General features: G+C 46.4%; 2 protein-coding genes across 2 annotated transcripts in view; one reads left to right on the top strand and one right to left on the bottom strand.

Moving 5' to 3' along the window:
• The window catches only part of LOC112443489 (protein ATP6V1FNB), an 11,715-nt gene extending 4,400 nt beyond the window's left edge, over positions 1-7,315 (top strand). The window contains exon 2 of the mRNA XM_024983290.2: positions 632-7,315. Within this exon, the coding sequence (XP_024839058.1) occupies positions 632-750 (119 nt within the window). The 3' untranslated portion in view covers positions 751-7,315. The remainder of the gene's footprint in view (positions 1-631) is intronic.
• DNASE1L3 (deoxyribonuclease 1 like 3) lies at positions 6,866-27,785 on the bottom strand. The gene is given in 8 exon segments (NM_001205724.2): positions 6,866-8,310; positions 8,621-8,717; positions 13,579-13,736; positions 16,323-16,435; positions 18,942-19,054; positions 19,613-19,702; positions 22,833-22,921; positions 27,293-27,785. Coding segments are annotated over 8 exon segments (918 nt in total). The 5' UTR covers positions 27,434-27,785; the 3' UTR covers positions 6,866-8,193.

Here is a 27,785-nt window from a genome sequence, read left to right as displayed (position 1 = left end):
AGCTGCGTCTTCCCAGTGGGTGTAAACAGCCATGGAACAGAGGGGCTGAAGGCACTGTCTGGGCCCCAGCTGGGTCAGCCCCAAGTGACTTTTACGCATAGAAAGCACTCATCTAGTGCCTGGCACACAGTAAATGCTCAAGAAGTGGTTACTGGTATTATTTTTATTATTAATTCAACAGGCAGGATTTGCAGCCAGTGGGCATTTGGGGAGCTTAGTTCAGCCTTGGCCAAGACACTGGACGTGTTTGCCGTGGAGCACTGGAGTGGGCGGGGAGTCTCTGGACAAGGGGAGAAATGTGATGAGGGGGAAGTGAGCTTGGGGTAGGGATGCTGTCAAAATAGTTAACAACTAGAGAACCCTAGGTGCCACCCATCAGGGCAGATCCTGGTCCTGGGGCCAAAGCAGGGTGTTGAGGTTCCTATGCTTTGCCAAGCATACCGTTTAGTTAGTAGATTCTAAGAAGGAAGGGGAGGGGGGCCTCAGATAGGGATCAGGGGCTACTAAGTGCACCGGAGCATTTCGCTGTCCAGCACCCAGAGCTGCTGTGGCTGTATGCTGTGCGGGGCTAGAGCTGGGATGGCAGGAGGCACGGTGGCCCCGGCACCACCAGGCCCTTGTTGTGTTCCAGGGGAAGCCATGAAGGACACCAGGCCTCCGACTTATGCCAGGTTCCAGCCCATCACAAAGAGCTTTTGCATCAAAAGTAACATCTTCCATGTTGCACGGCGAACAGACCAGCTGATGTGAATGAGCTGGGGGCTCAGAAGCTGCTCCTTCCTTTTCCCATGGTCCATGTGGACCCTGCAGGGCAGAGAGGCTGCCAGCCCCACCCACCCTCTCTCTGTTCTGTCCAGCCCTGCCTCCTCTGCCGAGCAGGGGAGGGGCACAGGTCTACTCTAAGGTGGGATTCAGGGGGCCTCACCTGCTGCGGCCTGTCTGCCCTCAGAGACCCTAGCTACTTGCAGAGTTCCCCACCCTGCCGTCACCGTTGCCAGCCAAGTCACTCCTGGGAGGGAAACAATGGAACCTGCAAGTCTTTCACCAGCAGACCTGGGGCAGAGGAAGTGCTATGTGGAGCCTGGTATGGGGTGGGGGCAGGGGAGGGGCGGGCACCTCCCTGTCCTTACTCTACATTCGGTTGAAGGGACCCGGAGCAGAAGTGCTCTGTCCCAGTGGAGCCCACACTTTAGGGAGGAAGTCGTTTCCGTGTTTACACACCGCCCTCCCCTCACCCCAGCCCGAGAACCTGCAAGGGTCAGGGTTGCCTCACTGCTATAACAAACAGCCCTGAATCCCAGTTGCTCAAACTTATTGACAAAATAAAGATATATTTCTTACAGCACAGTGCAATCTGAGGTTCAGCGGGTCACCCACCACAAGGTGATCAGGGGACCCAGGCTTCCCCCATCTATCTGGTGGCTCTGCCATCTCCGAGGGCCTCAGAGTCCTCGCCTGAATCCCCTATACCCAACTGGGGGATGAGGGAAGACAGGCTGAAGGACCGGAGACAACACGCCCACTCTTGACTACCCTGGCCTGGAGCTGACGAAACAAATCGGTGGAACAAATCACACGACTTGTTGAGAAGGCTGGGAGTGGTGTTTGACCAGGAGAAGAGGAGAAAGGGTCCCCAAAATTGTAGCCCATCTCTGCCAGAGCCCAGTTGGCCCTGCGGCTGCTCTGGGGGTGTGTTTGCGTTCCGCTACTGCTGAGTATGGAGTCCACGGGTAGACTGGTAGTTGTTTTTCGGGATTATTTGGACCTGCACCCTCTTCAAGCGAAGTTCCTAGAAAGACCACTAGGTGGTGCTGTTGGACCACAAGGGTCGTTGCCACGGTTGGCCCCTGGAAACCTGTCTTCTCTGCTTGCCTTCTGCCATCCATTTGTTGTGTGGCCTTGGACTGCAGTTTTCACACTTGTAAAAACACCAGGGGTTGGGCTTCCTAGGTGGCTCAGTGGTAAAGAATCCACCTATCTCTACCATGGAACAAGCAGGGGATGCAGGTTCGATCCCTGAGTCGGGAAGATCCCCTGGAGAAGGAAATGGCAACCCACTCCAGTGCTCCTGCCTGGGAAATCTGATGGACAAAGGAGCCTGGCAGGTTGCAGTACATGAGGTGGCAAAGAGTCAGACACAACTTGGTGACTAAACAACAGCAACAATGTGGAGTTACACTAGACTAGTGAAAACACAAACTTTGGGGGCATACTTACTTGATTGTACTTCTGACTCCACCAAGGTCAGGTTATGACCTCTGTGGGTTCTTAGGGTACTTCTGCCTTAACGAATCTCTACATAAAAAAATTATTAAAAATTATATTTTACAACACTTGTACAAATACATTTATATTAATAGTAAATGCAGAAAATGTGTCTTCAACCTAAATTTTGAATTTCTTTTCCTCCTTATTCTGAAACAAATTACAACATTCCTGTGGCTTCTAAAGGTATTGTGGCCCTGGGCCCTGAGCCTACTGTCTCATGCAAGAGGCACTACCTCCATTACTCACCAGCTGTGCGACAATGGGCAAGTTGTTTAACTTGTCTGGGCCTGAGTTTCCTCCTCTATAAAATGGACATGACAACAGAACCCATAACAGCCTGGCACAGAGTAAGCTTTGGCAAGACGGCAAGTGCTGCTGCTGTTATTATTATCTTTAAAGACCTTTTAGGGATTCGCCTGATGGTCCAGTGGCTAAGACTCTGCGCTCCAATGCAGGGGGCCTGGCTTCCATCCTTGGTCAGGGAACTAGATCCCGCATGCCGCAAATAAAGAGACTGAGAGCGGCAAGGAAGATGAAAGATCTCAGATGCCACAGCTAAGACCTGGTGCAGCCAAATACATATTTTAAAAATTCTGCCCCCCCTCATCCAAATAGAGACTTTTTCAGCTCTAACTTTGATGAAATTATTAAAATATTTCAAACAAGCAAGAATCGTAAATAGGATGGAAAAATAACATGAAACTTCCAGGGTATTTGATGGGGAAGTAAAAGAGGTTCCTAGAGAAAAAAGGCTCAGCAGAAGAACTTTTTGCAAGGGACTAACACATATTTTCTCCTGTCATCAGGGAACTCAGATGAGGTAGGAACCTGGGCTTGTAACAATAAGCAGAAACCGTAGCCTCCTGGGGCACGTGCGCCAGGTGGGGGCCCACGTGAGCTCGGGTAAGAGGCTGGTGCGTGCGTGCTTGCGACCGTGCGTGCGTGGGCCGGCGTGGTGCGTGCGGACAGGCGTGCGTGCGTCTGAGAGCGACTAGAACGCTCCTCTCAGTGAAGGGAGGTTGGCCTGGAAGTGTTTGAAAGCCTTAAAGAGTTGAGGGACTTTGTTCTCGCAGGTTAGAAGGACAAAGAGGGGAGGGCAGTTTTGGCAGAGGGAACGGCGTGACAAAGACCTGAGGCAGGAAGGTGGGGGGCGGGGGGTACGTTTGAGGAACCGCAGTGAGGTTTACCTTTATCTCGGTTTTACGCTTTAATTCTTCTGTCTCTGATGCCGTCCTATTTTATTTGGCCATGCCCCGAGGTTCCCCGACCAGGGATTGAACCTGCTCCCTGGGGAGTGCACGTTTGGTTCCTAACCACTCCAGGGAATTCCTGCCGTTCTATTTTATATCCCTCACATGTTCTTTGAGAAACTGCACTACACTGGAAGGCCCTGCTAGTTTTCTGTTTAATCCCTAGTTAGTACCAGCAAAAATTATTCCCTGCTGGACTGGAGGAAGCACAAGCTGGAATCAAGATTGCCGGGAGAAATATCAATAACCTTAGATACACAGGTGACACCACCCTTATGGCAGAAAGTGAAGAAGAACTAAAGAGCCTCTTGACAAAAGTGAAAGAAGAGAGTGAAAAAGTTGGCTTAAGGCTCAACATTCAGAAAACGAAGATCATGGCATCCGGTCTCATCACTTCATGGCAAATAGATGGGGAAACAGTGGAAACAGTGGCTGACTTTATTTTTCTGGGCTCCAGAATCACTGCAGATGGTGATTGCAGCTATGAAATTAAAAGATGCTTACTCCTTGGAAGGAAAGTTATGACCAACCTAGATAGCATATTGAAAAGCAGAGACATTACTTTGCCAACAAAAGTCCATCTAGTTAAGGCTATGGTTTTTCCAGTGGTCATGTATGGGTGTGAGAGTTGGACTATAAAGAAAGCTGAGCACCAAAGAATTGATTCTTTTGAATTGTGGTGTTGGAGAAGACTCTTGAGAGTCCCTTGGACTGCAAGGAGATCCAACCAGTCCATCCTAAAGGAGATCAGTCCTGGGTGTTCATTGGAGGGACCGATGTTGAAGCTGAAACTCCAATACTTTGGCCACCTGATCCGAAGAGCTGACATTTGAAAAGACCCTGATGCTGGGAAAGATTGAGGGCAGAAGGAGAAGGGGACGACAGAGGATGAGATGGTTGGATGGCATCACCGACTCAATGGACGTGGGTTTGGGTGGACTCCAGGAGTTGGTGATGGACAGGGAGGCCTGGCGTGCTGCGGTTCATGGGGTCACAAAGAGTCAGGCACGACTGAGCGTCAGAACTGAACTTTGTAAAGTAGATATTTTCATCTGGGAGGGTTTCTAAAAGAAAAATTATAATAATTTTCCTACCCAGTGTCTACTACCTTTTGCTAAGAATATTTTTTTTAAGGAGAACTCTGTAAAGACTATTGCATTTTACTCCAGGATGGTACTGTAGTACTCCCTGAGTTTAACCAACAACAGTGTATTAAGCAGTGACTAAGAAGACATAGTTCTGTCCTTATAGAGGTAGTGGTTGGGGACAGAGAACAGACATTGGCCAGGTGATTACACTTGTGATGAGGTATAGGAAGGGAACACACAGGGCACCATGGGAAGATGTAATCGCAGATCCCAAAACAGTTTGGGGAGAAGTTGGCCAGAAAAGGCCTCCCTGAATGAACCAGGCTTAAGCTGAGTTTCAAGGAATGAGAAGGTTATTAAGTGAAGGGGAAGAAGAGCAGTGCAGGAGGAAGGAAACAGCATGTGAAAAGTCCCAGAGGCTGGTGAGAGCATGAACAAGGAGCTAAGCCGTGTGACTGCAGAGTGTACCCGGTTGAAAGTGGAGTTGGAAAGGTAAGTGAAAGCCAAGAACTATTTTGTCAGAGCTTTGTGGGCCGTGGTGAAGACTTGGTAACTGATACAGGTGTGACCTCTCTCACCCACACATGCCCCTGCCCTTGTACTTTTTCTGGGAGGGAAGAGAGACGTGACCTCCAGTTTGTCCTTCTTTTTCCCCCTGGTTTTGCATCTGCCCTTTACACTTGCCTTGTGCAACCTGAGGCAGAGATGGGAGCCAGGGTGGCTGAACTGGAGAAGCTCCCTTCTGCATCCCCCTCCCTGCCCCTTCCAACCCACAGGGACAGGATGAAGGGCACTAGAGAGCATGTTTGTTTGAGGTAAGAAAGGAGTGTTGATGAGGATGAGAAGATAGCAAGGACTGGAAGTAGGGACATCTCCATTTCTCAAGACTGATGCCAAAATACTTACGCCAAAATACTTGCTGTGGTGAATGAAAAAGAATTGGAAACTTGGCCTGATCCTTGTATGGCAGAAATTCATTCTAAATAACTGAGAGCCTTAAATAACTGGGTACATATACCCAAAGGCTTGACTGGCTTACCCTTTAACGAAACAAGTCTTATTAATAAAAATAACACCTCCATTTGTTGAGGGCTTTTGAGGTGGTCGGTCACATAGTGTTTTAAGTGCATTATCTTATTTAAACTTCCTCCAGGAGGTTGATTCTTTTTTAACGCCATTTTATACATAAGGAGACTGAAGGCTGGTGAGCTGCTCAAGGTCCCCCAGTTAGTAGGTGATGGTGTACACCATGCTACAACTTTTCTCATCTAGGAGGGTATAGGAGTGTGGGTGAAAAATTTGGTCCCCAGTAAATAATGAAAGAAAAATCTGCTCCTCATATCACCTAGGTCATTCAGAGTGAAAGTCACTCAGTCGTGTCCGACTCTTTGTGACCCCATGGACTATACAGTCCATGGAATTCTCCAGGCTGGAATACTGGAGTGGGTAGAGCCTTTCCCTTTTCCAGGGGATCTTCCCAACCAAGGGATCAAACCTAGGTCTCCTGCATTGCAGGTGGACTCTTTACCAGCTGAGCCACCAGGGAAGCCCTCATATCACCTAGGAGCTTATTAAAAATGCAGGTTCCGGGGCCACCCCAGACCTACTGAGACAGACTCCAAGGGTGCTGGACCCTGGGGAATCGGCATGGTAACTGGTTCCCTAAGATTTCAAACCCTCTGGACAAAGCCAAAGCTGAATACATAGGACCAGGGTACACCCCACTCCCCCAAAGTCACAGGAACTCTTTGTCCCAGCCAGGCCAAATGAGCCAGAACAATGGGAGGATGTCTGGGGCTTGTTAAGTTGCAGCCCGTGAGAAGAAGCCGCACTTCGTACCCTCTTGCTTGGCATAGTTTGCCCAGAATGGGAGCTGGCAGATGTCCGTGGGCCCAGTAAGTTGCTCCAGTGCAGGGACAGAGAGATGTCTTATAGCCAAAGAGGCTGCAGGGTGGCAAGACCAGGCCAGAAACATGGACAGACTCAGGTAGTGTCTGGCTCACTTCCCCTGCCTCCCCCTTCTGGCACAGAGTCTTCCCAGCCACGTTGCTGGCCTTTGGGACAAAGGGATGACCTTTTCTTCAGCAGTGAGCTCATTTGTGAATTGCTTGCTTGACCATTTTGCGCCTTGGAAACTGGAAGTTTTCCTGGGACTGTGAGCACTGCTCATAAGGGGTCACGGAAGGTTTGTAGCCTTGCCACCGCCGGTTCCAGCAAGACCTCTGAGGTTCACTGGATGTTTGGAGAAATCAGGGCATGTTTAAAGCAGGGCACTTTTGATTTTATTCTCTCAGCCAGATGTAACCAGATCTCAAGTATCAGGCTTACAGTCTCTGTTATATCAAAAGTCACATCGCCCTCAATATAATTAGGAAAATCAGCAAAAAGTGGGACTGCGCATATAGTATGCCAGGCTCTATTTCTCAAGATTACACATGGTGCTTATTTTGCAGAGTCTCTCAGGTGGAATGCATCAGCTGATAAGAGGGACCTCTTCTGAGACAGGAAACCAGAGATGGAGGGCTGGGCACAGTGTCCCTTGTCATGGCTTCTTTCTTGGTACTGCTTACAGATTTAGTCCTGCTCATGTACTACTCAAAGAAACAATATAAGGGAAGACAAAGCAAAACAAACCAAAATGGTCACCGTGGATATGGATAAAACGGTGCCTTGCTGCTGGACTCCTCTGCAAGTCTCCAGCTGCGGAAAGATAACAGGGTCCTCCAGTCCCTCCCAGCCTGCTGGGCCTTTGTCCCCCCAGGCCCCCACAGAGCCCAAATAGTGGCCCTGGTAAACATATGACGAGGTGTACGTTAGAGTAGGGTATGGCGTATGGCGGTTGCTGAGCCCAGAAGGAGGGAGAGCTTGGGGCATGCAAGGAAGGGGCCGTCCTGCTGGGCTACAGTCCATGGTGGGCAAAGGGAAGGCCGACACGAGAAACCAGGAAATGGAGACCTTCCTGGGCATCCGGATACCCTGGGTGCTCTCCACGTGGTGTCAGGAGCTCCTGAAGGATTTTAAAATGGGGTGGGGATGGGGCTGGGCTGTGGTCAGATTGGAATTTCAAAGGATGACACTGGTGATCGCTGGGCTAGCTGAGTTGGAGGACTGTTTGGAGGCAGGGAGACCAGTGGGAATGGCCTCACCCTGCATCCCTGCAAGATGCGATGGTGGCCTGACCTCACACATGAGGGCCAGGTCCTAAAGCAGTTCATTGCCCAAACCATGGGGTACTGTTGGGGCCTTGGCATCTTGGCCTTTAGGGTCGTTTCCTGTGGAACAGGATGCTCAAAACAGAAAGCCGATGTTCCTCTTCGTGTAGCTTCTCAGCCGTTTGAGCAGTGACACCTGCTGGGGTCAGGATGTGAAGCCCCCAGTTTCCTTTCTAGACATTCAAGGGCGGTTTGGGCTCAAGAGGGAGAATAAAAGACACTCTTCCCAGTTTGGCTTAAGATGAAGTAGATTCAGGTTGAAAAATGGAAGCATTTGGGCCAGTCTTGTTTCCTGAGCACAGGGAACAGTTCATACCTGTTGGAGCTGCTTTATTTAGAGGCAAGAAATAGTTAATAAAAATGGCACCCTTGTATCTAGGCATGACTGGTCTTTTTTTTCTTCTTTGAAGAAACAGATTTTTTGCTGTTGGTGAAGGCCCTCGAAGACTGAAGTTTAAATTCAACTGGAAAGTGGTCACTGACATCCAGGGCCTGTAGAGAAAAGGGAGATAGATTTGGGAATTAGGAGACACCTTGATTTTAGTGACAAATGAATTCAAGCTGAGGGAGGCTGAGAATGAAATGCCCCAAGTCACCCAAAGGAACACACACTGGGAGCATCATCCCTGGACCAGATCAGTCAGAAGTTGAGGCAGGTCTTCAAGTCATGGAATCACAGGCTTTGAGACTCAAGGCCCAGTGGCCCAGGGTCAGGTCTCCATTGGTGACTTAAACCATCGCTGGGTGACACCAACCCATCTTCCCAGGACAGTGGCACAGAAAGATGAGATGACAGCTGTACCTTCGATTCAGACAACCTGTAAGCTTTCTGGAAATCAAAGACGAGGTTTGATTGAGGAACAACAGAGTTGACAATATTTTGTCCTCTAAGCACGATCCTGGAAAAGGAAAGAGAAAAGAATCCCATTAATCCACGCTGTTGTTATCTGAGATCAAACTGGGCTTCTTGCTTGACCTCTGGAATGACTGAACTGCTTGGCCCTTTCACATGGAGTTCAAAAGTCCAGCCCTGGTTTTAGCTTGTGCTGAAGCTCAGAATAGGCCACCCCCAAAATAGGCCACAATGGCATATGAAGAAACAGCTAATGTAAGAGGAACACTCCTTTCTGTCTCCTTGAAAGTAGGAAATAAATCTCCCCTGAATGGTACACTCCCTGAATCTGGAGGTAGAAGGAAGGACAGGCACCCTTATCTCCAGAAATAGGGAATTCAGGCCAACACTTCTGTATAAACAAACTTTGTTACTTATTTAATTGACTACCCCCAAGCCAACACTGTTTAAATTCTTCACTAATTGAGCACCCAAACCTGAGTTTTTGTCCTTTCAATTCCTTGCAAATTTGTTGTTCTTTGTCTAAAAATTATAAAAAAGCCTTCTGTTTTGACCACTGTAAAAAAAATTTAGTTTTATTGGAGTGCATTTGATTTCCATTGTTGTGTTAATTTCAGGTACACAGCAAAGTGATTCAGTTATACATATACATATATTCATTCCTTTTAGATTCTTGTCTCTCACAGGTTATCGCAGAGTATTGAGTAGAGTTCCCTGTACTATGCGGTGGTTGCTCATTGGTTATGTCTTACAGCAGTGTGTGTGTTCATCCCAAGCACTTGATTTATCCCTGTCTCCCACGTTTCCCCTTTGGTAACAGTAAGTTTGTTTTAGAGATCTGTAAGTCTGTTTCTATTTTGTGAATAAGTTTATTTGTATCTTTATTTTTTTAAAATTAGATTCCACATGAGTGACATCATATGATATTTGTCTTTGGTTTACTTCGCTTAATAATCTCTAGATCTACCCATGTTGCTGCAAATGGCATTATTTCACTGCGTATGGCTGAGTAATACTCCATTGTGTATATATATACACCACATCTTCTTTATGTGTTCCTCTGACAATGGACATTTAGGTTGCTTCCGTGACTTGGCTTTTGCAAACAATGCTGCAATGAACATTGGAGTGCACATATCCTTTAGGATCATGGTTTTCTCTGGATATATGCCCAGGAATGGAATTGCTGGATCATATGGTAGTTCTATCTGTAGTTTTTTAGGGAGCATCCATACTGTTCTCCATAGTGATTGTACCAATTTACATTCCCACCAACAGTGGAAAGTTCCCTTTTCTCAATACGCTCTCTAATATTTATTATTTGTAGACTTTTTGATGATGGCCATTCTGACCCTTGTGAAGTGATACTTCATTGTAGTTTTGGCTTGCATTTCTCTGAAAGTTAGTGATGTTGAGCATCATTTCATGTGCTTTTTGGCCATTTGTATGTCTTCTTTGGAGAAATATCTATTTCGATCTTCTGCCCATTTTTTGATTTGTTTCTTTGACATAGAGCTACATGAGCTGTTTGCATATTTTGCAGATTAATCCCTTGTCAGTCACTTTGTTTGCAAATATTTTCTCCCATTCTGAAGGTTGTCTCGTTTTCTTTTGTTTTAGGTTTTGTTTCCTTTGTTTTGTTTATGGTTTCCTTTGCTGTGCAAAAGCTTTTAAGTTTAATTAGATTCCATTTGCTTATTCTTGTTTTTGTTTTCATTACTCTAGGAGGTGGGTCAAAAGAGATATTTCTGCAACTTGACCACTTCTTAGGTCCCATTTCTGTAAGCCCTCTGTGTGTACAAATTGAGATTTGTTTCTTTTTCTCCTATTAGTCAGTATTGTGCCACCTTTATTGTCAGTCCAGCCACAAGAACTCAAGTGGGGTTGAAGGGGGCATCTCCCCCTCCCTGACGAAGACCCTCAGCACAGCACCTGTGGTTGAAACACAGGGTCATCCCTGCTGTGGCCTGTGGGCACCAGGACAGTGTCCCCTGTCCAAGCAGGAGCCCTGGCAGCGGAAGAGATGTGGACATCTCGGCACATAGCAATGTCTGGAGTACTGAAAGATGTTTCCTTTGCAGTTATTTTCATTTTTCCTGATTCAATTTTAGAAAAAGGTCCTGGCTTATCTTTAATATTTCCCTATGCTCCTATTTCATCCGACAGAGTATTCTGCTGACAAGAGAATGAAGGCATAATTTAACATTTTTTGGTTTTCATTGGGCTTACTTTTACAATTATTTTTTGATTGATGACAAGTAATGCTGTTTCCTTGCCTTCAGTTTTGTCAAATTTTCTCTTGAAATTAATTTTATTTCAGTAATAATGGAATAGATTTAAAGACTAATACAGAGAAAAAAGACTATAGTACTGTCGCTTTGCAGTGCTGACAGAGAACCGGAAAGTGGTGGTTAAGTGGAGTCCAATATACCTCAAATGTGGTGACGTGGTTAGGGTCTTCATGGCCCTAACCAGCTGGCTGAAGAGGGACAGCCTGGGCCGGACTGCTCACCCATGACTGTCCACTGAGCCTTCCCCGATTCCAGCCAGCTGACCTAGTTTCCTTTGTTGGCTACCAACACCACCTGGCTAATTTTGACCTCGTCTCCATAAGTAAACTCTTGGCATTCAGGCAGAGGTTTCTTGAAGCCATCCTTTCAGACCCAGAGTGTGAAGAACAGCATAGTTAGGGCTCCCCTATCTTGGACTTATGTTGGTTTTGTGTGTGGGCGAGTCAGGGGATCCCACTAAGCTTCCTGAGGCTGCTCCAGTGCCCAGCTGGCTCTGAGCATCTTGGCGTGTCCACCAGCACACAGCACACAGAGCAAAGACTGCCCCTGAGGCCATGTCATCTTCTCCCTTTATGCCTCTTTACAACCATAAGAGACATATACTGTTACGGAAAACACAGAAAATTCAGAGCAACGAAACAAGAAAGTAATGTTTAAAAAATCATGTAACCCTGTCATCCTTTGGCATACAAGTGCGTAAAACTGGAGGTCCTTTGGGGACCTCCCTTGGGGTGCACTGGCTAAGACTCAGGGGGCCTGGGTTCGATCCCTGGTCAGAGAACTAGATCCCACATGCCACAACTAAGAGTTTGCATGCCACACACACACACACACACAAAATCCCACATGCTACAGTGAAGATCGAAGATCCTGCGTATTGCAGCTAAGATCCAGGGCAGCCAAATAAATAAATAAATGAAAATAAATGTTAAAAAAATACAATTAAAAAAAAAAAATCTGGGAGTCCTTTAGTAAACATCTTTTTTGACCTGCCCCACTGCCCCATCTAATCTATCTTTTCCTGGGATGCACTGTTCTTCTGTGGCATTGCTTTCAGTCACCTCCCTTTCCTCTGCCAGGGAAGAGAAATGGAACCACAGAAGGGATTTACCTGCCAAGGCCACACAGCTGGCATATGCAAGTGGGCGAGGGAGCAAGCAACCCTTTTCAACCAGCTTTGAGGTAGCCCCTCATAATAGGATGGAGGGGGCAGTACCCAGGCCGCTCAGTCTCCTGTAACTCCCCACCTTGGTTCTGCTTTTCCCAGGGCCAGGGCTGTTTCCATTTAGGGAAGCTGGAATGATGAAGTCAGCAGAAGGCACACTAGCCCTCAAGCTCTTAGAGGTAAAAAGGAGGTCACGGGATGAAAATGAAAGTCAGAACTTAAAACTAGAGAAGTGAGAACTGTCCTCTGGGCCACATCATGCTCCTTGGTGGCGTGCTGAGCTCAGGGAATAGCAACCACTCTGAGGACCAGGGCTCCTTGGGACTTCCCCACCCGTGGTTTCTGCTGTGGATGGGCCAGTCATGAATGTTCCCACACTTCAGGTCCTTCCTCACTTTCTAACTTAAGGATGCAACTGATTGAAAATCTCCAAGGAGAGTTTATAAATACTAAAGAATGCTATTATTTAGTTGTATATATTTGCATTTAGAATGGTAAAGGATTGCAGATCCAACTCAATACAGGAGACCTGGGTTCAATCCCTGGGTCAGGAAGATCCCCTTGGAGGAGGGGGATGGCAACCCACTCCAGTATTCTTTGCCTCGAGAATCCCATGGACAAACGAACCTGGCGAGCTACAGTCCATGGAGTTGCAAAGAGTCAAACACAACTAAGCAACTAAGCACAGGACAGCATAGGAATCCCTGGCAGTCCAGTGGTTGGGACTCAGTGCTTTTACTGCCGTGGCCCAGGTTCAATCCCCGGTCAGGGAACTTAGATCCTGCAAGCTGCACAGTGCAGCCCATCCACCCCTCCCCCACCCCCAGTGTATGGTAAAGCATTAGAAGTATAAATTATCTTGCAGTAACTACTCTCATTTTTAGACTTTCATCCTGAGGAAATCATAAATACAAAATGCATATATATGTAGGGGGTTCGTTACACTTTGCTTTTAATAGCAAACCCTTGGTAATGACCTAATATGCCCAGTAACAGAGAATTGAATGAATAAATTGCAGTATGACTTTGTGATGTAGTACTTAACAGCCAGTGAATATATTGAGCGCTTAACTATATTCCAGATACTGTGTTAGAAGATATAGAAGATTTATACTTTTTTGTTTAATATAGTCTCTGTTTTACCACTAAGGGAACAAAGACACAAAGAGCTTAGCTCTCTCGGTCCCTGACTTACTAAGTGGTAGAGACAGAATTTGAATCCAGGCCCGTCCAACAGCAAAGCCCGCTCTTGCCACTGCTAAGCTGTGTGTTTAAGGCCACCATATATGGCCATTCACTTTGCATGCTTCACAAAGTACCCAGCGGAAGGGCCTAAAGTCAGAGCAGCTCGGCTCTCCGAGCAGGAGCGTCACCTGCCCGGGAGGAGCCGCCTTTCCCAACGTGCACCAGGCACCGTGTGGGCTCATGGTGGTCTGGCAGACGCCTCCTACCTGTCATAGGCGCAGTTTGTGCTCTTCTTGACCGTGGTGTCCTCTTGGTCCCCGATCAGCCAAACGAACTTGGGGTCCGTCCTCAGGCGGATGTCCTTCCAGGCCTTCTTGGGGACGTAGCTGCAGCCAGCATTGAAGTCACCCATGAAAATGAAATTCTGAAAGACAGGATTTATAACTGTCTCATATAGGCATTGTTGTCTAACACTTTTATGCAGAACTGGTAGCAGGGACTCCACCTTGCATACCCAGTAAATGATGAGTTCAGTTATCAGCTAAATGTGTCCCCCCGGATTCATATGTTCTAGCCCCCAGTATCTCAGACTGTATTTGCAGATGACCTTTAAAGAGTTAATACAGATAGAATGAGGTTACATATGGGGTGGGCCTACTCTGATATGACTTGTGTCCTTATAAAAAGAGATTAAGACATGGACACAGAGGGAAGACCAAGCCAAACCCTGCTGCCATTCTGGTCTTGAACATCCAGCCTCCAGAACTGTGAGGACAGAAATTTTTGCTGTTTAAGCCACTCAGTCTTTGGGACTTTGTTATGGCAGCCCAAGCAGACTAATATAGGGTCTTAATTTCTTTTTGTTTTTTAAAAGAAGAGGCCACAGTTTAAAACCGAGCCACAGTTCTGATGAGTATTGGATGGGTGAGTATGACAAGGAAGGATGTTCTTAATGGGAAGAAGGATATTTGTTGTAGCTGCTCCCTCCTGTTCTTAATCACCGAGTCACTCCGATTGGGAGTACAGATTAAAGATGAAAGAACACAGCTCAGTTATTCCCTCACATCTTTTGCCTCTGTGGGTATAAACATCTGAATGAATCCACGCCTTTTGTTTCCAAGAAAGGAAAAGTGAACTCAGGTGGTGTGTTTGGCACTGCTCTTTCCTCTCTCGTTGTGAAGCTGGGAACTTAACTCCTCGTGGGAATTCTGCCTATTGAGGAGGTGCGAAGAGGCTTACGGGGAGGGGCTGATGGAATGAGTTGTCCACCTCTGCCCCAACGCCACCGTCAGAGTCTTCTGTCTCGGAAGTGGTTTCTCCTGTAGGGCTTTTGGAACAGAATTTTAGTATTCTTATGAGAGGAAACAGATTTCCTTGTTAGTGCTGTTGTTTGGTGCTGTTGCTGACCTCAGAGTTTTCTTCAAAAACATTTTCCTTTGACTCTGGGTATCATGGTTTTCCCTGAGACTGGTGGGTGCAGTTGAGACAGGATGTCATCCTTAACTGGAGTGTCAGGCAGCTTCTATTTATGTAGGCATGATTTCCTGAGCACGTCCTGTGTGCCAAGCCAAACGTTAAGTATTTTATGAAGTTTATTTTAAATCTGACAATAAGCACTAAGAGGTAGAAGGGACCTTTGTCCCCTGTGGAAAGAGTAGAGGATATAGTGACCTGCTGTAGGCTACTCGACTTGGAATGAAGTTAAGGACTGAATCCAAATCAGCCTCCCTGAAAGCCCCTTCCTCGCTCAGCACAAGAGTTTCCCCTCTAGGTCACTTTTGTACCACTGAGGCCTCCCCTGTACCTGGCATTTAACAGATGCTCCATAAATTCTTGCCAAATGAGTGAATGGAATTTATAATTTAGAAACAAGTGAGTGTTTCTCATACCCTGCCTTTTACAAAACAGCAGTGAAACACACCCCTGCATGCACCATGACCCAGCTCTGTGTCCACGCTGTATTGGACTGATTTTGCACTTTGAGCAGCAGAACTGAGGTGGAGGGATTGTGTCATTGGAGTCACATCTTAAAAGGAGAAAGAAGAATGAGGAAGAGCCCTCTGGATCGTTTCCATATGTGCCACACACTTTCATACACCTCACAGCGTCTGGGGGTGGAGGGTGGGGTGCCACCGCTGTTTTCCAGATGAGGAAATAATTGAGGCCAAGACGGGTGGTGGACATATTGTTATTCCCCTCTGTGAAAGCACCCCTAGTTTCTTTGAGACACCATCTTCCTCTTCTACCTGGGTCTGTGAAGTTGGTGTGGAACTGACACAGACTTAACCAGTCAGAGCATCTCAACCACCTCATCAGTGATTGGTTCAGGGATGAACATGTGATCCAGACTTAGTCAGTGAGACTCCATCCCATTATATTTGTTCCATTGTGGGACAGAAAACTTGTCAGTTGCTTTAGAAACTGCTGGTGACTATCTTGCCATCATATGGGTGGAGACAGCCTGAAAATGGAGCCCACCAGGGGAATGGGAGGCTAAGGGGAGACTGGAGAGAGAGAAGACAAGCCCTGATTGCCTTGTCCAACTCTGCCTTTAACCAATGAATTGCTCTTTCTTTTCATGAGCCATTTTGGGATTCTGTCACTTGTAACTGAAAGATTTCTGACATCTCTTTGTCTCACTGTTCTCAATTGTGAAGTTGGAATGATCAAAGTCGTTACCTCATCTGGCTATTGGGAGGATTAAGTAAACTTATCCATGTCCAGCCTTAGCATAGTGCCTGGCACCAGCTATTCATTTGCTCAGTGAATGTTGGCAGCCATTATTAGTGGAGCAGGGTGTGAATTTCCCAAGACCCCCAGGGAGCGTACCTAGGCACATTTAAGCAGAAAGATATTTTGGGCTGAGAAAAGGCCTAAAATGAAGCTCTCAAGTGGTGGTCGTCTGCACAGACCCCGCCTCCTCACCCTCCCTCAGAATTGCTCATCCCCTCTCAGGAACCAGATTCTGCCCCTGCTAGATGGGAATTCAGCAGACATAGAGGGTCATCACCTCTGCATTCCAGCGACGTTTCACATCTGTGTAGACATCAGCCAGCTCATCAATCTCTCTAACGGATGTCTCAGGGGTGGTGTGCAGGGGGACAATCACGAAGTCCTTGACAGCTGAGGAACAGGAAGGAGGCAGAGGTCACACATTTCCTTGTCAAGATTCCATGAACACTGCTTCAGGGAAACAGGCTGTCCCCTCAAAAGGCACGGACTGTGTCATCTAGGGCCCCCCATTTCCAGAAGGTCCAGTGGTCGAGATTTAAATAACCTTATGGTCATTAGGCTGCCATTTTCAGCACACCAAAGCCTCTTTTCTCCCAGTTGCCCTTCCTGACTAAGAGAAAGCTGGTAGACAGTGTTCCTCACTGGCATTGTGGGTGTTTTTATTTTCTCATTTTTAAAAAAATGCCTTGTATTTTCCATTTTTAAAAAAACATTAAGCCTGTTTGACTTTATACTAAGGAAAAAAAACTTTCTAAATAAAAATTAAGAGTTTTCAGTTTATACTCCTTTTATAATTAGAAGGGCGGGGGCGGGGGGGGGGAAGCCTGAACAATTTTATTTAAAAAGCAGAGTGGCCCTTTGTGGGCCTCCCCAGCAGGAGGGGCTGAGGGAGCCTAAGTGAGGAGGTGGTGTCTTTCTTAACACCTCCTCCTCAGGCTCTCCCTTGGTCTGCACCTGAGGGCCCTCTCTTCTCAGGAGCTACGTTCTATGAGGCAATCCCTGCTCAAGTCCCACAGTGGAAGTCCATCAGACCAGCAGCCTGCCTCCAAGACCTGCCCTGCTTCAGTAGCCTGTCTCTCACGCTGCTCCTCCCTCCTCCTTCCCACTCCCCTGCCTCTTTTTGGGCCCATGAACATCCCAACTCCTTTCCTCCTCCTGAGCTTGGGTGCTCACTGTGCCCTGCCGCCAGAATGCCTTTCCACCAGCAATCTGTGACTGGCTTCTTCTGGTCAGAGCCATTGTCACCTCCGGGGAGGTGTCCCCCAGTTGCCCTAAGGTGGCCCCTTACCCTGCTATTCAGTAAGCCCTGCTTACTGCCTTCATGCTCTGAAATTACCTGCTTAGCCCACTGGAACCTAAGTTCTCTGAGGGCAGGCTTATCTTCTTGTTCACCCTCTTGGCTCCAGAACCTAGCACCATGCCTGGCACGTTGGAGGTGCTCAGAAATGTTTGTTGATTGAACTCATGAATGAATGATTGAGAGAATAAATGAAGGAAGAAAAGATAGATAAATGGCGAACTCCTTCCTCTTTAATCCCAAACAGAGGCGACATAAAGACATTTACTTGTTCAGATGGAGAGAAAACTCCAAACATGGCAGAGCAATGCCATCCCAGTGCGGGTGGGTGTTGTGGGGCGAGGGTAGTAGGGAAGGGTAGAAGCTCCAGACAAACAGGTCTGTTCAGCAGTTCACGAAGGTTGAGTACTCTCTCAAAGAAGAATTGTTTGGTGGGAAGGGCCTCTCCTAATGCTGCCAGATCAGCTGAATGTGAATCACGTGCGTGACAAAAATGATTATTGAATGTCCTCTCTGAAAGGCACTTCTGGTTCCTCAGTAGCCCTCACCTCCTTCTCAGTTTTTTGTTTGTTTCCTGCTGAAAAATCTCCTGCTGTTCTTCCATGTTTGTTTTCCTAAAATACTCTGTTCTGAGCTATTAACCCTGTGCAGAAATAGTTAACTTCATAGTTGAAGATGTTAATATTTGTGTGATGTAGATATAGATGTTCATATGTACAGCTCTGACTATTTAGTTATTATCTGTCTCCCCTGTTGCACAAGGACAGGGACCTTTTCTGTCTTGTCCAGTACCCATGTAGTGGGTATTGAAAAAAAGATCTGATTCTCTATAGTTCCAGTCTACAAATCAAAGTAATTCTTGACTTTCTGTTGAGTATTGCATGGTGGTTAAGAGCGTGGGCTCCTGAGATGGAAGTTTGTGTTACAGCCCTGGCTTGTCCACTTCAATAACTGCTGGATGAGCTTGGGTGTGTGACTCCATCTATTTGAACCTCAACTTCCTCCATCATAAAGCATAGACAGTCCTAGTTGCTATCTTTTTGGGTGTTGCAAAGATGAGAGGAACCTGGCATTCATCACAGATGAATAATTGTTAGTGACTAATACAAGTACTACTGTTGTCAGAAATCAGGGTGCTTCTTCCCCCAGTCTGTGGGGGAGATGGCTCTGTGATCACTGGAGGGGCCGTGTGGCTCTAGGTTGGGAGATCATCTTCGTTGGCCAGTGTTCAGATTTTTCAAATGAAGGAGCAGCTGTCCTTGATTGGGACTGGGGGATTTTTCTAAATAATTGCCATCAGCCTAAACGCTCCAAAGGTTACTCTTACCAGGTAAGAGTAAGGTTATTATTGATTCCAGAAAGTGGCTTCTAGGACAAGGAAGTCTTGAGCTGTGGCATTCTAAGCAGCCAGCCTGGTGTCATCAAACTATACTGTGTCCTCCGCATTCAAGTGTTAGGAACCCCTAATGGTCATCTCAAGCGAAATGCCTCCCTAAAGATGCTGCATAAACCCTGGGATCACAGCTCACAACTCAGGGCTGCTGCCCATTCATGGGCTCTCTGGGGAAGTGAGGAGTGAGAGGGGCCTGTAGGTCTCACCGGTGTAGGGTGACTGGAACCAGACCACAAAGGGTTCCCTGGAAAACACATCTGCGTCTCCAGCCTGATAGTCGTGGTAGAGGTAGCTTTGTTTTACAGACACTAGCTTTTCTCTGGAAGAAAAAAGAAAAAAAGACAGTCCTCCAAGATGAGTTGGCTTTCTTCTTACTTCTTTGAAGAAGCAGAGATGAATGTTCCCACAGCTTTATTGGCCTCCCCTGCAGAGTTGAGTGCCGAAAGGGATCTTTTACCTGAGGACAAGGCTCAGTCAGTCTCCACAAGGGCCAGAGCCCTTGGGGAACTGAGTATCTGGGGAGCTCAAAACTTAAAGGTCAGACTCAGCAGAGATTATTAGTAGGAAGAAAATGAGAATGTGATGTCCCAGAGCAGCCATGCTGGGCAATTCATGTTTCCATCCCCTGCCAGGACTTGACCATGGGGGATAAAGAACTCTTTGACTTTCCTGACCAGGTCACCAAGTCATCCAGCAAATTAGTTTTGAAGAGTTAATATTATCCTTTCCATCAGCCCCACTTTTAACAGCTCAGTAATTTGATCAGTACTGAGAGCTGGTTTGACATCTAAATTTGGTTTTGAGGAAAAGATTTTTATTCCATTCACGGTCATATTGATAAGTAAACCATGTTCCGGGAAGCATAATTTATACTTACTTATAGAGAAAGGCATACTGTTCTTTATATGTGTTTCTTCCAAGGCGAGAGCTAATCACATAGTTGTATGTTATGCCTTTTCTTGAATTTCTGGAAAACAAAAAGATTTTACATTGCATCTTAAAGAACAAACATTTCTCTCTGCCTAGGTTCCGCTCCCTCCAGTCAGCTTCCGTATGCCCAATGGCATCATGTAGAAGGGCTTCTGTTCATTATAACCTTTGAGTCTCATAAGAAGGGCCACCACTTACTGGGAATGTGACACCTGCCATTGTTTCTTGTCCTGATAAGAGGAGTACTATTATTACTCCATTTTTATAGTTTGCAAGTGCAGAGCTGGGATTTGAATTGAGATCCTGCTCACCCCCAAATCCACCTGCTTTGTCCTGTACCTGAAGACAGGTACAGGACTTCACTGAGACCATAGAAGATTCAGGCCGTAGTCAGCCCCGAAGGTTGTTCTGGCCTGTGGCTGGACTGCATCTCATACTTCCTGGTAGAATTAACTTCACCGGGTTACTCCTGAGCATTTATCATATGCAGGATTCCTACTAAGACTTTTTGTAAATTATATTTATTTTTTTTATTGAAAAATAATTGCTTTATAGAATTTTGCTGTTTTCTGTCAAACCTCAACATTAATCAGCCTTAGTTAGACATATATCCCCTCCCTTTTGAAGCTCCCTCCTGTCTTCCACCCCTCTAGGTTGATACAGAGCCCCTGTTTGAGTTTCCTGAGCCATACAGCAAATTCCCATTGGCTATCGTAAGTTTCCTTTTTTCTCTTTCCTTACATCTCACCCTCTCCTCCCCTCTCCCCATGTCCGTAAATCTATTCTCTATGTCTGTTTCTCCATTGTTGCCCTGTAAGTAAATTTTCTAGATTCTGTATATATGTGTTAGAATACGGTATCCATCTTTCTCTTCCTGACTCACTTCACTCTGTATAATAGGTTCCAGGTTCATCCACCCGATAAGAACTGACTCAAACGCGTTCCTTTTTATGGCTGACCTACTAAGATTTTTTTTGGACATTTCTTTTCTGCTCTGAAACCTCCCAGGCATTTTTTTCACAAGTCCTGAAACTGTGATTCCAAATGGCTATTGTTTCTGTTCTGGGGACTGAGGATACAGTCATAAAGTCCCATTGATCCTCTGCCTCACCCTTATCAGGAAGACTTGACTCACATGTGTGTGCCAAACCTGCTGATAACTCCACCCTGGGCAGAGTCTACTTCACCATCCCTCTAGAAGATCTGGGGTATGTCTAAGCTGTGGCATATTCTCAGGTTCCATTGGGAGAAACTAGAGGGGGCTTTTAGGGGCCAACTTAGAGCCCGCAGAAATTCCTGGAAATTAATATTCTAAGGCACATCTGGCTATGGGGGCCCCAGGAGCGCAGACAGTGGATTCCGCTCGGCTTCCAATTTGGAAAGACTGGCTCTGTTCTAAATCTAGCCTGCCAAGTCCTGGGTTGGCAAACTGCTTGCAATGACTCGGCTATGAAGTGACGAAGGCCCTTCCTGGCTTACAGAGAATTAGGAGACACACAGGCCTGGCTCTGCTTGGAGTCCACAGCACAGTCTAGGGAGGCTGGGGAGAACTGAGACCACCGAGGGTGGGAGGGCTTAATCCAGACCAGCTGCAGGTGGTGCCTGTAACCCCCGTCCCCTCGGCCCTCATACTTCTGAACACTGGCCCGGGCCACTTCAAAGAAGGTTGAGGGGACTCAGACCAGAGCACTGGCTTGGACTCAGACACCACCCAGGCACAAAGGTGGGTTTGGCCATTTATTGGCTGGATTACCTGGCAGATCCTTGCTGTCTGTGCCTCTGTCCCTCAGCTATAAGGGAAGTAGTGGGAGAACCTGCTCCACAGAGCTGTTGTGAGGAGCGAATGAGATAGCACACACAAACGGATTGACGGGATGCCTGGCCTGTATGGTGCCGTTGTGGTCATCAGTCGCTGTTTCCTGCGGGCCTCTGGATCATCACTTGCCATTACACGCATCCCCTTACTTCTACTAGTGATGAACATCCCAGCACTTAGTTGCCACTGCTCCATACCAGGCACAGCTTAACCATTTACATGAATGATTTGGTTTAATTATCACCACATCCCAGGAAGATGAGTTCTATTATTAGCTTTATTTATAGATGGGGAAAATGAGGTACAATGAGGTTCAGTAACTTGCCCAAGATCATAGCCAAGCCAGAATCCAAGCCCACGTGGTCTGAGCTGAGTGGAGGTGCCTAATGCCTGGGCTTCATCCCCTCTGTCATTGTCAAGAGCAGACCTGTGAGGCTAAAAAGGAGATGCTTTGCTCCAAGTCTGGACTCTCAGATGAGAAACTGAGGCCCAGAGAGGGGTGGTTGCCATCAGCCCAGGGGCCTCGCTCTGTGAAGGAGAGCATCGAAGGCTGTTTCTCTCAGGCTTAAGACTTTTTGTAAAATACTCAAAAATTCAAATCAAATCATCAAATTCAGACTTTGTAAAATACTCAAATCGTACAGAGGTTTATGTCCATGGGGTATATGTCCACGGGGTTGCAAAGAGCCAGACACAACTGAGTGACTGAACTGACAGAGGTATATAAAATAAAAAGCAAATGTTTCCCATTTCTTCATAGCCCCCTTCCAAGTGGTTCTCCAGTCATACCCACCACGCCCAGGAAGTAACCACTCTTAACAGTTGAGCACATCCTTCCTGTCTTTCTTTTATGCCCATGCAAACTCCACCACACCCTTATGTGTGATGTAGTGTGATTACTAAAATGGGCTCTTCTACGTATAGTTCTGGACTTGCTTTTTGCCATGTATTGTAGCCATCTTTCCATGCTGGAATGTTTAGCTCTAACCTACTCTGTAGTAACCATGACTTTTAATCGCAGTGTAATATTCCAGCCCGTGGGCATATCATGTTTTCATATTTGCACTCAGTCTTTTCTTTGTAACAGTACTTCAGCTCAGCTTCTAGTCTGTTTCATTTCTCTCAGTCCTGATTCCTCACCCATTTCCCTCTTTTGTTTTATCATATTAGAACTAGCTGGTTGAAAACTCTCAGGGCCGCAGTTAATACAGTTGAAAGCCTGGGCAGCGTGGGCCACGTGACCTGGTGGTCTGGGCCAGTGCTGGTGCTACACTAGTTTCAGTTCCCAGGGGATTTTCAGATCCTTGCACTTGGCTTTGAGCCGGCAGAGGGTCCGGGGCCCCATCTTTACCCGTTTAGCTTCTCCATCAGTGTGGGGCAGATCCTGTTGCTGCTGTCCTTGATTTCCATCAGGAGTATGATATCACAGCGTTTGATGACCTGCAGAGAGAGAATTCCCCGGGGGTGTGAGGCCATTTACTACAAATAATGAAACCTTTTATTGGGCACTTACTCTTTTTTCATTGTAGTTGATTTACAGTGTGGTGTTAATTTCTGCTGTACAGAGCAGCGAGTCAGTTATACATATGAAAGTGAAAGTTGTAGTCGCTCAGCCTTGTACCACTCTTTGCTACCCCATGGGCTGCAGCCCAGCAGGTTCCTCTATCCATGAAATTCTCTAGGCAAGAATACTGGAGGGGATTGCCATTCCCTTCTCCAGGGGATCGAACCCTGGGATTAAGCCTGGGTCTCCCGCACTGCAGGCAGATTCTTTACCATCTGAGCCACCAACAATGTCAGAGGGTTCCCTTTTCTCCACATCCTTTCTAGCATTTGCTATTTGTTGACCTTTTAATGATGGCCATTCTGACTAGAGTGACTGTAGTTTTGATTTGCATTTCTCTAATAATTAGCAACATTGGCCATCTGTACGTCTTCTTTAGAGAAATATCTGTTTAGATTGCCCATTTTTCGATTAGATTGATTGATTTATTATTTGGGGGGCACTTACTATGTTTTAAGTATCAGATTGGGTGCTTTGTTAAATTAACTATCCTCTTCTCTGAAATAAATGATAGACGCCCTGAGCATGGTAGGCTACAGTCCATGGGGTCACAAAGAGTCGGACACGACTGAGCGACTTCACTCACTCACTGAGGTAAGTACTATTATGATATACATTGTGAAGACAAAGAGCCTGAGGTTCTTTCTGGGAAAGCTGAGATACTATCCAGAATCACCCAGCTAGAAAGTGGCTGAGCCAGAATGTGAACCTAGGCAACCAGAATCCAGACCAAAAGCGCATGATCCCTGTAAGTCCTGCAAGTTGGCTTTGTTTGAATAATTACAATAATAATAATAAATATATCTATTAAGGCCTTAGTAAGTAAAGAATACCAGGCTGGATACTGCAGAAATGAAGAAGTACAATTATAATAATTGTAAGAGTTAACATTTATTGTGAGCCTACTCAGAGCCTCACCAGCTCTGAGACAGCTATGATTCTGAACTCATTAAGCATAGGAGGAAACCAAGCTCAGAGTGACTGAAAGACTAAAGTCGTGAAGCCAGTATAGGTGATAAGAGTAGGATGTGAAGTCAGGTTCACATGACTGCAAAGCCCACCGTGCTGCTGCTGCTGCTGCTGCTAAGTCCCTTTAGTTGTGTCTGACTCTGTGCCACCCCATAGACGGCAGCCCACCAGGCTCCCCCGTCCCTGGGATTCTCCAGGCAAGAACACTGGAACGGGTTGCCATTTCCTTCTCCAGTGCATAAAAGTGAAAATTGAAAGTGAAGTCGCTCACTCATGTCTGACTCTTAGCGACCCCCATGGACTGCAGCCTACCAGGCTCCTCCGTCCATGGGATTTTCCAGGCAAGAGTACTGGAGTGGGGTGCCATTGCCTTTTCCCACCATGCTGTACTATTAAAATGTACTCCCTCCCTCAAAGACTCGTTATCAGTGAAAAAGACAAATGGAAAGAACTAGCTACAGTGAGAGACCAAAGACAGTTGTGCTAAATAAAAGTCAGGCCTATGAGAGTGTTGAGGAATAATTAGTTACATCGGCCCAGAGGATCAGGGAAGGCTCCATGGAGGATACTTTTGAACAAGCCCTGAGAGGCAAGAAATAATTCAGTGTGGGGACTTTCCTGGTGGTCTAGTGGTTAGAACTCTGGGCTTCCTCTGCAGGGGTCACAGGTTTGACCCCTTGTCAGGGAACTAAGATCCCAAATGCCTGCCATAGGGAGTGGCTAAAAAAAGAAAAAAGAAGAACTCAGTGGGTAAAGAATACAGGAGGGTCCCCTTCAGAATGAGCAGTAAGCTGAGGACCAGGGTGTCAACCCCACTGGAGGCCACTGGGATCTTCCTTTGTATGGAATTCTAGTGGGCTGGAATTTGGTTGTCAAGGACAGAGCATCCTCAGTATTCATTTTGTCTTTTCACATCAGTTCCAGAAACACGGAGCAGGGGGATTATGCCACTGGTCCTATTTCCAGAGCACATATATATTCTAGTTTCCTCTCTATAAAGGGCAGAGCAGAGAGGGCCACCGACACTGGCCTGGTGCCATTAAAAAGTGCCAGGGGCTGAAGATATACCAGTGTAGTGACAGAGGAGTGAGACTATGTCAGAGTCTGCATCCTTCCATCAACAGGCTTGCATATCATGGCGTCAGACTTGTAGGGTTCACCAAAGAGAGCTGGGTGCTGTTCTCCCAGCCAGCCTCCTGATTTAGTCACTTAACCACTGTCAGATCTTTCTGGAAAGCACTTTAGAATATGTATATGAAAAGTCAAAGAAAATGTTAGTCACTCAGTTGTGTCTGACTCTGCGACCCCATTGAGTGTAGCCCTCTAGGCTCTTCTGTCCATGGAATTTTCCAGGCAAGAATACTGGAGTGGGTAGAAGATCCCGTCTTCAGGAGATCTTCCCAACCTAGGGATCGAACCTGCATCTTCTGTACTGTGGGCAGATTCTTTACCATCTGAGCCACCAGGGAAATGTATTAATACTTTGATCTAGTTTTCTCACTTTGAGGAATGTCTTCCACTGTAAAAAAGTTCCTGCTACTACTCTGCATCTGTTTCCTTATCTGTAAATTGGCATAATAATAGTCATTCCCTCACAGGATTGTTGGAGGATAAATGAATACTTAGAACAGGGCCAGCCATGTAGGAGGCAAACAACAAAATGTTGTTATTATTATTATTACTGTACGGGATTTCCCAGGCAAGAATACTGGAGTGAGTTGCTATTTCTTTCTCTTGGGGATCTTCCTGACCCAGGAATTGAACCCACATCTGCTTCTTGGCAGATGGATTCTTTACTACTGAGCCATCTGGGAAGCCCTTATTATTACTTATGCAGATCAAAGAGGAAGATGTATTGCAACAGAAAAACTGGAAATATCCTAAGCATCCCCAGATAGAGAAGCGTTGAATGAAACACGTTGGAAACGCAGCATAAGGCATTAAAAGTTGTGTTTTAAAAGAATATTAACAACGTATGAAATGCTTCTTATATAAAAGCAGAATAGGGTATCTCCATGCTGCAAAATAGATGCATGTTTATGTATTATTTTTGGATAGAAAAACATCCGCAACAAAGTTACCCAAGTGCAACAACTGTTACCTTCAAGTGATAGGATACTTCTTTATATGTTTCTGTATTTTCAAAATAGTCCATATTGACTATTTTTAGTGTAATAAAATTAATTTGTAAAATATAAGTTTATAATTTAAAAAATTACAGTCCTAATTTAAACAATTAAGATGTTATTTTACAAAAAAAAACTGATGGGGAAGAAATTGTAGGTGAGGAGGTGATAGTGTTTATGAAGACGTGACAGATGTGATCATGGCTTAAGTTAAATAAGTTGTCTTAATATAAAATGCCTAATACAGTGACTGGCACAGAGTGGGCTCTGCAAAGGCTCTGTCAGTGTGAGCTCTCACCGTGGACTCATTACACTTTCACAGTAACCCTGCATGCTGGCCAGGTTGTGTGAGGACCATCTTACTGAAAGGCACTGAGGGGCTCAGGGAGAAGGGACTGGCAGAGCTGGTGCACCTGGCTGCCTAGTGAAAGGTGAGCCCAGGGCCCCTGGTGCTCCCACCAAAACGTGGTGTCTCTGGGGTTTCTAAGGTAATAAAACCCAGAGTCTTGGGAAGGGTTTCAGCCCCAGCATCAAAAATAAATTAACCTAGAGGATAAAGTGGAGAAGGCAATGACACCCCACTCCAGTACTCTTGCCTGGAAAATCCCATGGACAGAGGAGCCTGGTAGGCTGCAGTCCATGGGGTCGCTAAGAGTCAGACACAACTGAGCGACTTCACTTTGACTTTTCACTTTCATGCATTGGAGAAGGAAATGGCAAGCCACTCCAGTGTTCTTGCCTGGAGAATCCCAGGGACGGTGGAGCCTGGTGGGCTGCTGTCTATGGGGTCACGCAGAGTCGGACGTGACTGAAGCGACTTAGCAGCAGCAGCAGCCAGCATAGGATAAAGAGAATCAACTGACACGAGAAGAATGTGAACAGTCTCAAGACATTGATCAGATTACCCAAGGGAAGTCTTAGCTAAGTGGGGAGAAAGATTAGACTTGGGAATTGGAAAAAGATTGATGGCTGTAGGGGGAGAGAAGGAAAAAGAAAGGGAGAGGAGTGGAGGGGAGGGAGAGAGTGCACAAGCTTCCTTCACCCTAGGGGCTAACTTCAGTTAAACAACTCTTGAGTCTCTTAAAAGTCCGAAAGCTTTAGAGAAAGCGTGAGGGGTATCCAGCAGTCCTTCTAACAGGAAAATGGGCTTACCTTCACAATGACATCCATGGCATTACAGTTTGCCTTCTTGGATTCCCCAAAGGACCTCACATTGAAGGAGCAGATCTTGAGGGCCAGGGCACTGTGGGTGGAGAGGAGGAGAAGCAGCAGGCAGGCCAGCGGCAGAGGCATCGTGGCTCCTCTGACTTCAGGGCTCGGAGAGAGGGTAGCAGTGTCTGGAGAGCGGGCTCTGAGCCACCTGCTCAGACTCTGCTGACTTGTAAAGCTTGCTGATAACAAGAATTACTGGATTCCTTGTTGCTGCTTTCACTTCTCTGAGGAACTGAAGATCACGCGTTTCATTCCCCAAGGGAATGAAGGAAATGAGCTAGTTTTTAGGATCCCCTGTTTTTGTCACTCAGATGAGGAAACTGGTCCACTTAATCTAGGCATCAGTCTCTGCAGTCACTCTTAACCCAGCAGGAAGCCAGCCCTGACATCTGGTCCTTTCTGCTGTGATCGCATACCATATCCCTTCTCCTGG

Source organism: Bos taurus, chromosome 22 (genome assembly GCF_002263795.3).
Source record: "Bos taurus isolate L1 Dominette 01449 registration number 42190680 breed Hereford chromosome 22, ARS-UCD2.0, whole genome shotgun sequence".
Taxonomy (NCBI): domain Eukaryota; kingdom Metazoa; phylum Chordata; class Mammalia; order Artiodactyla; family Bovidae; genus Bos; species Bos taurus.
The sequence above is the reverse complement of the archived record's forward strand: the minus strand, read 5'-3'. Positions and strand labels throughout refer to the sequence as shown.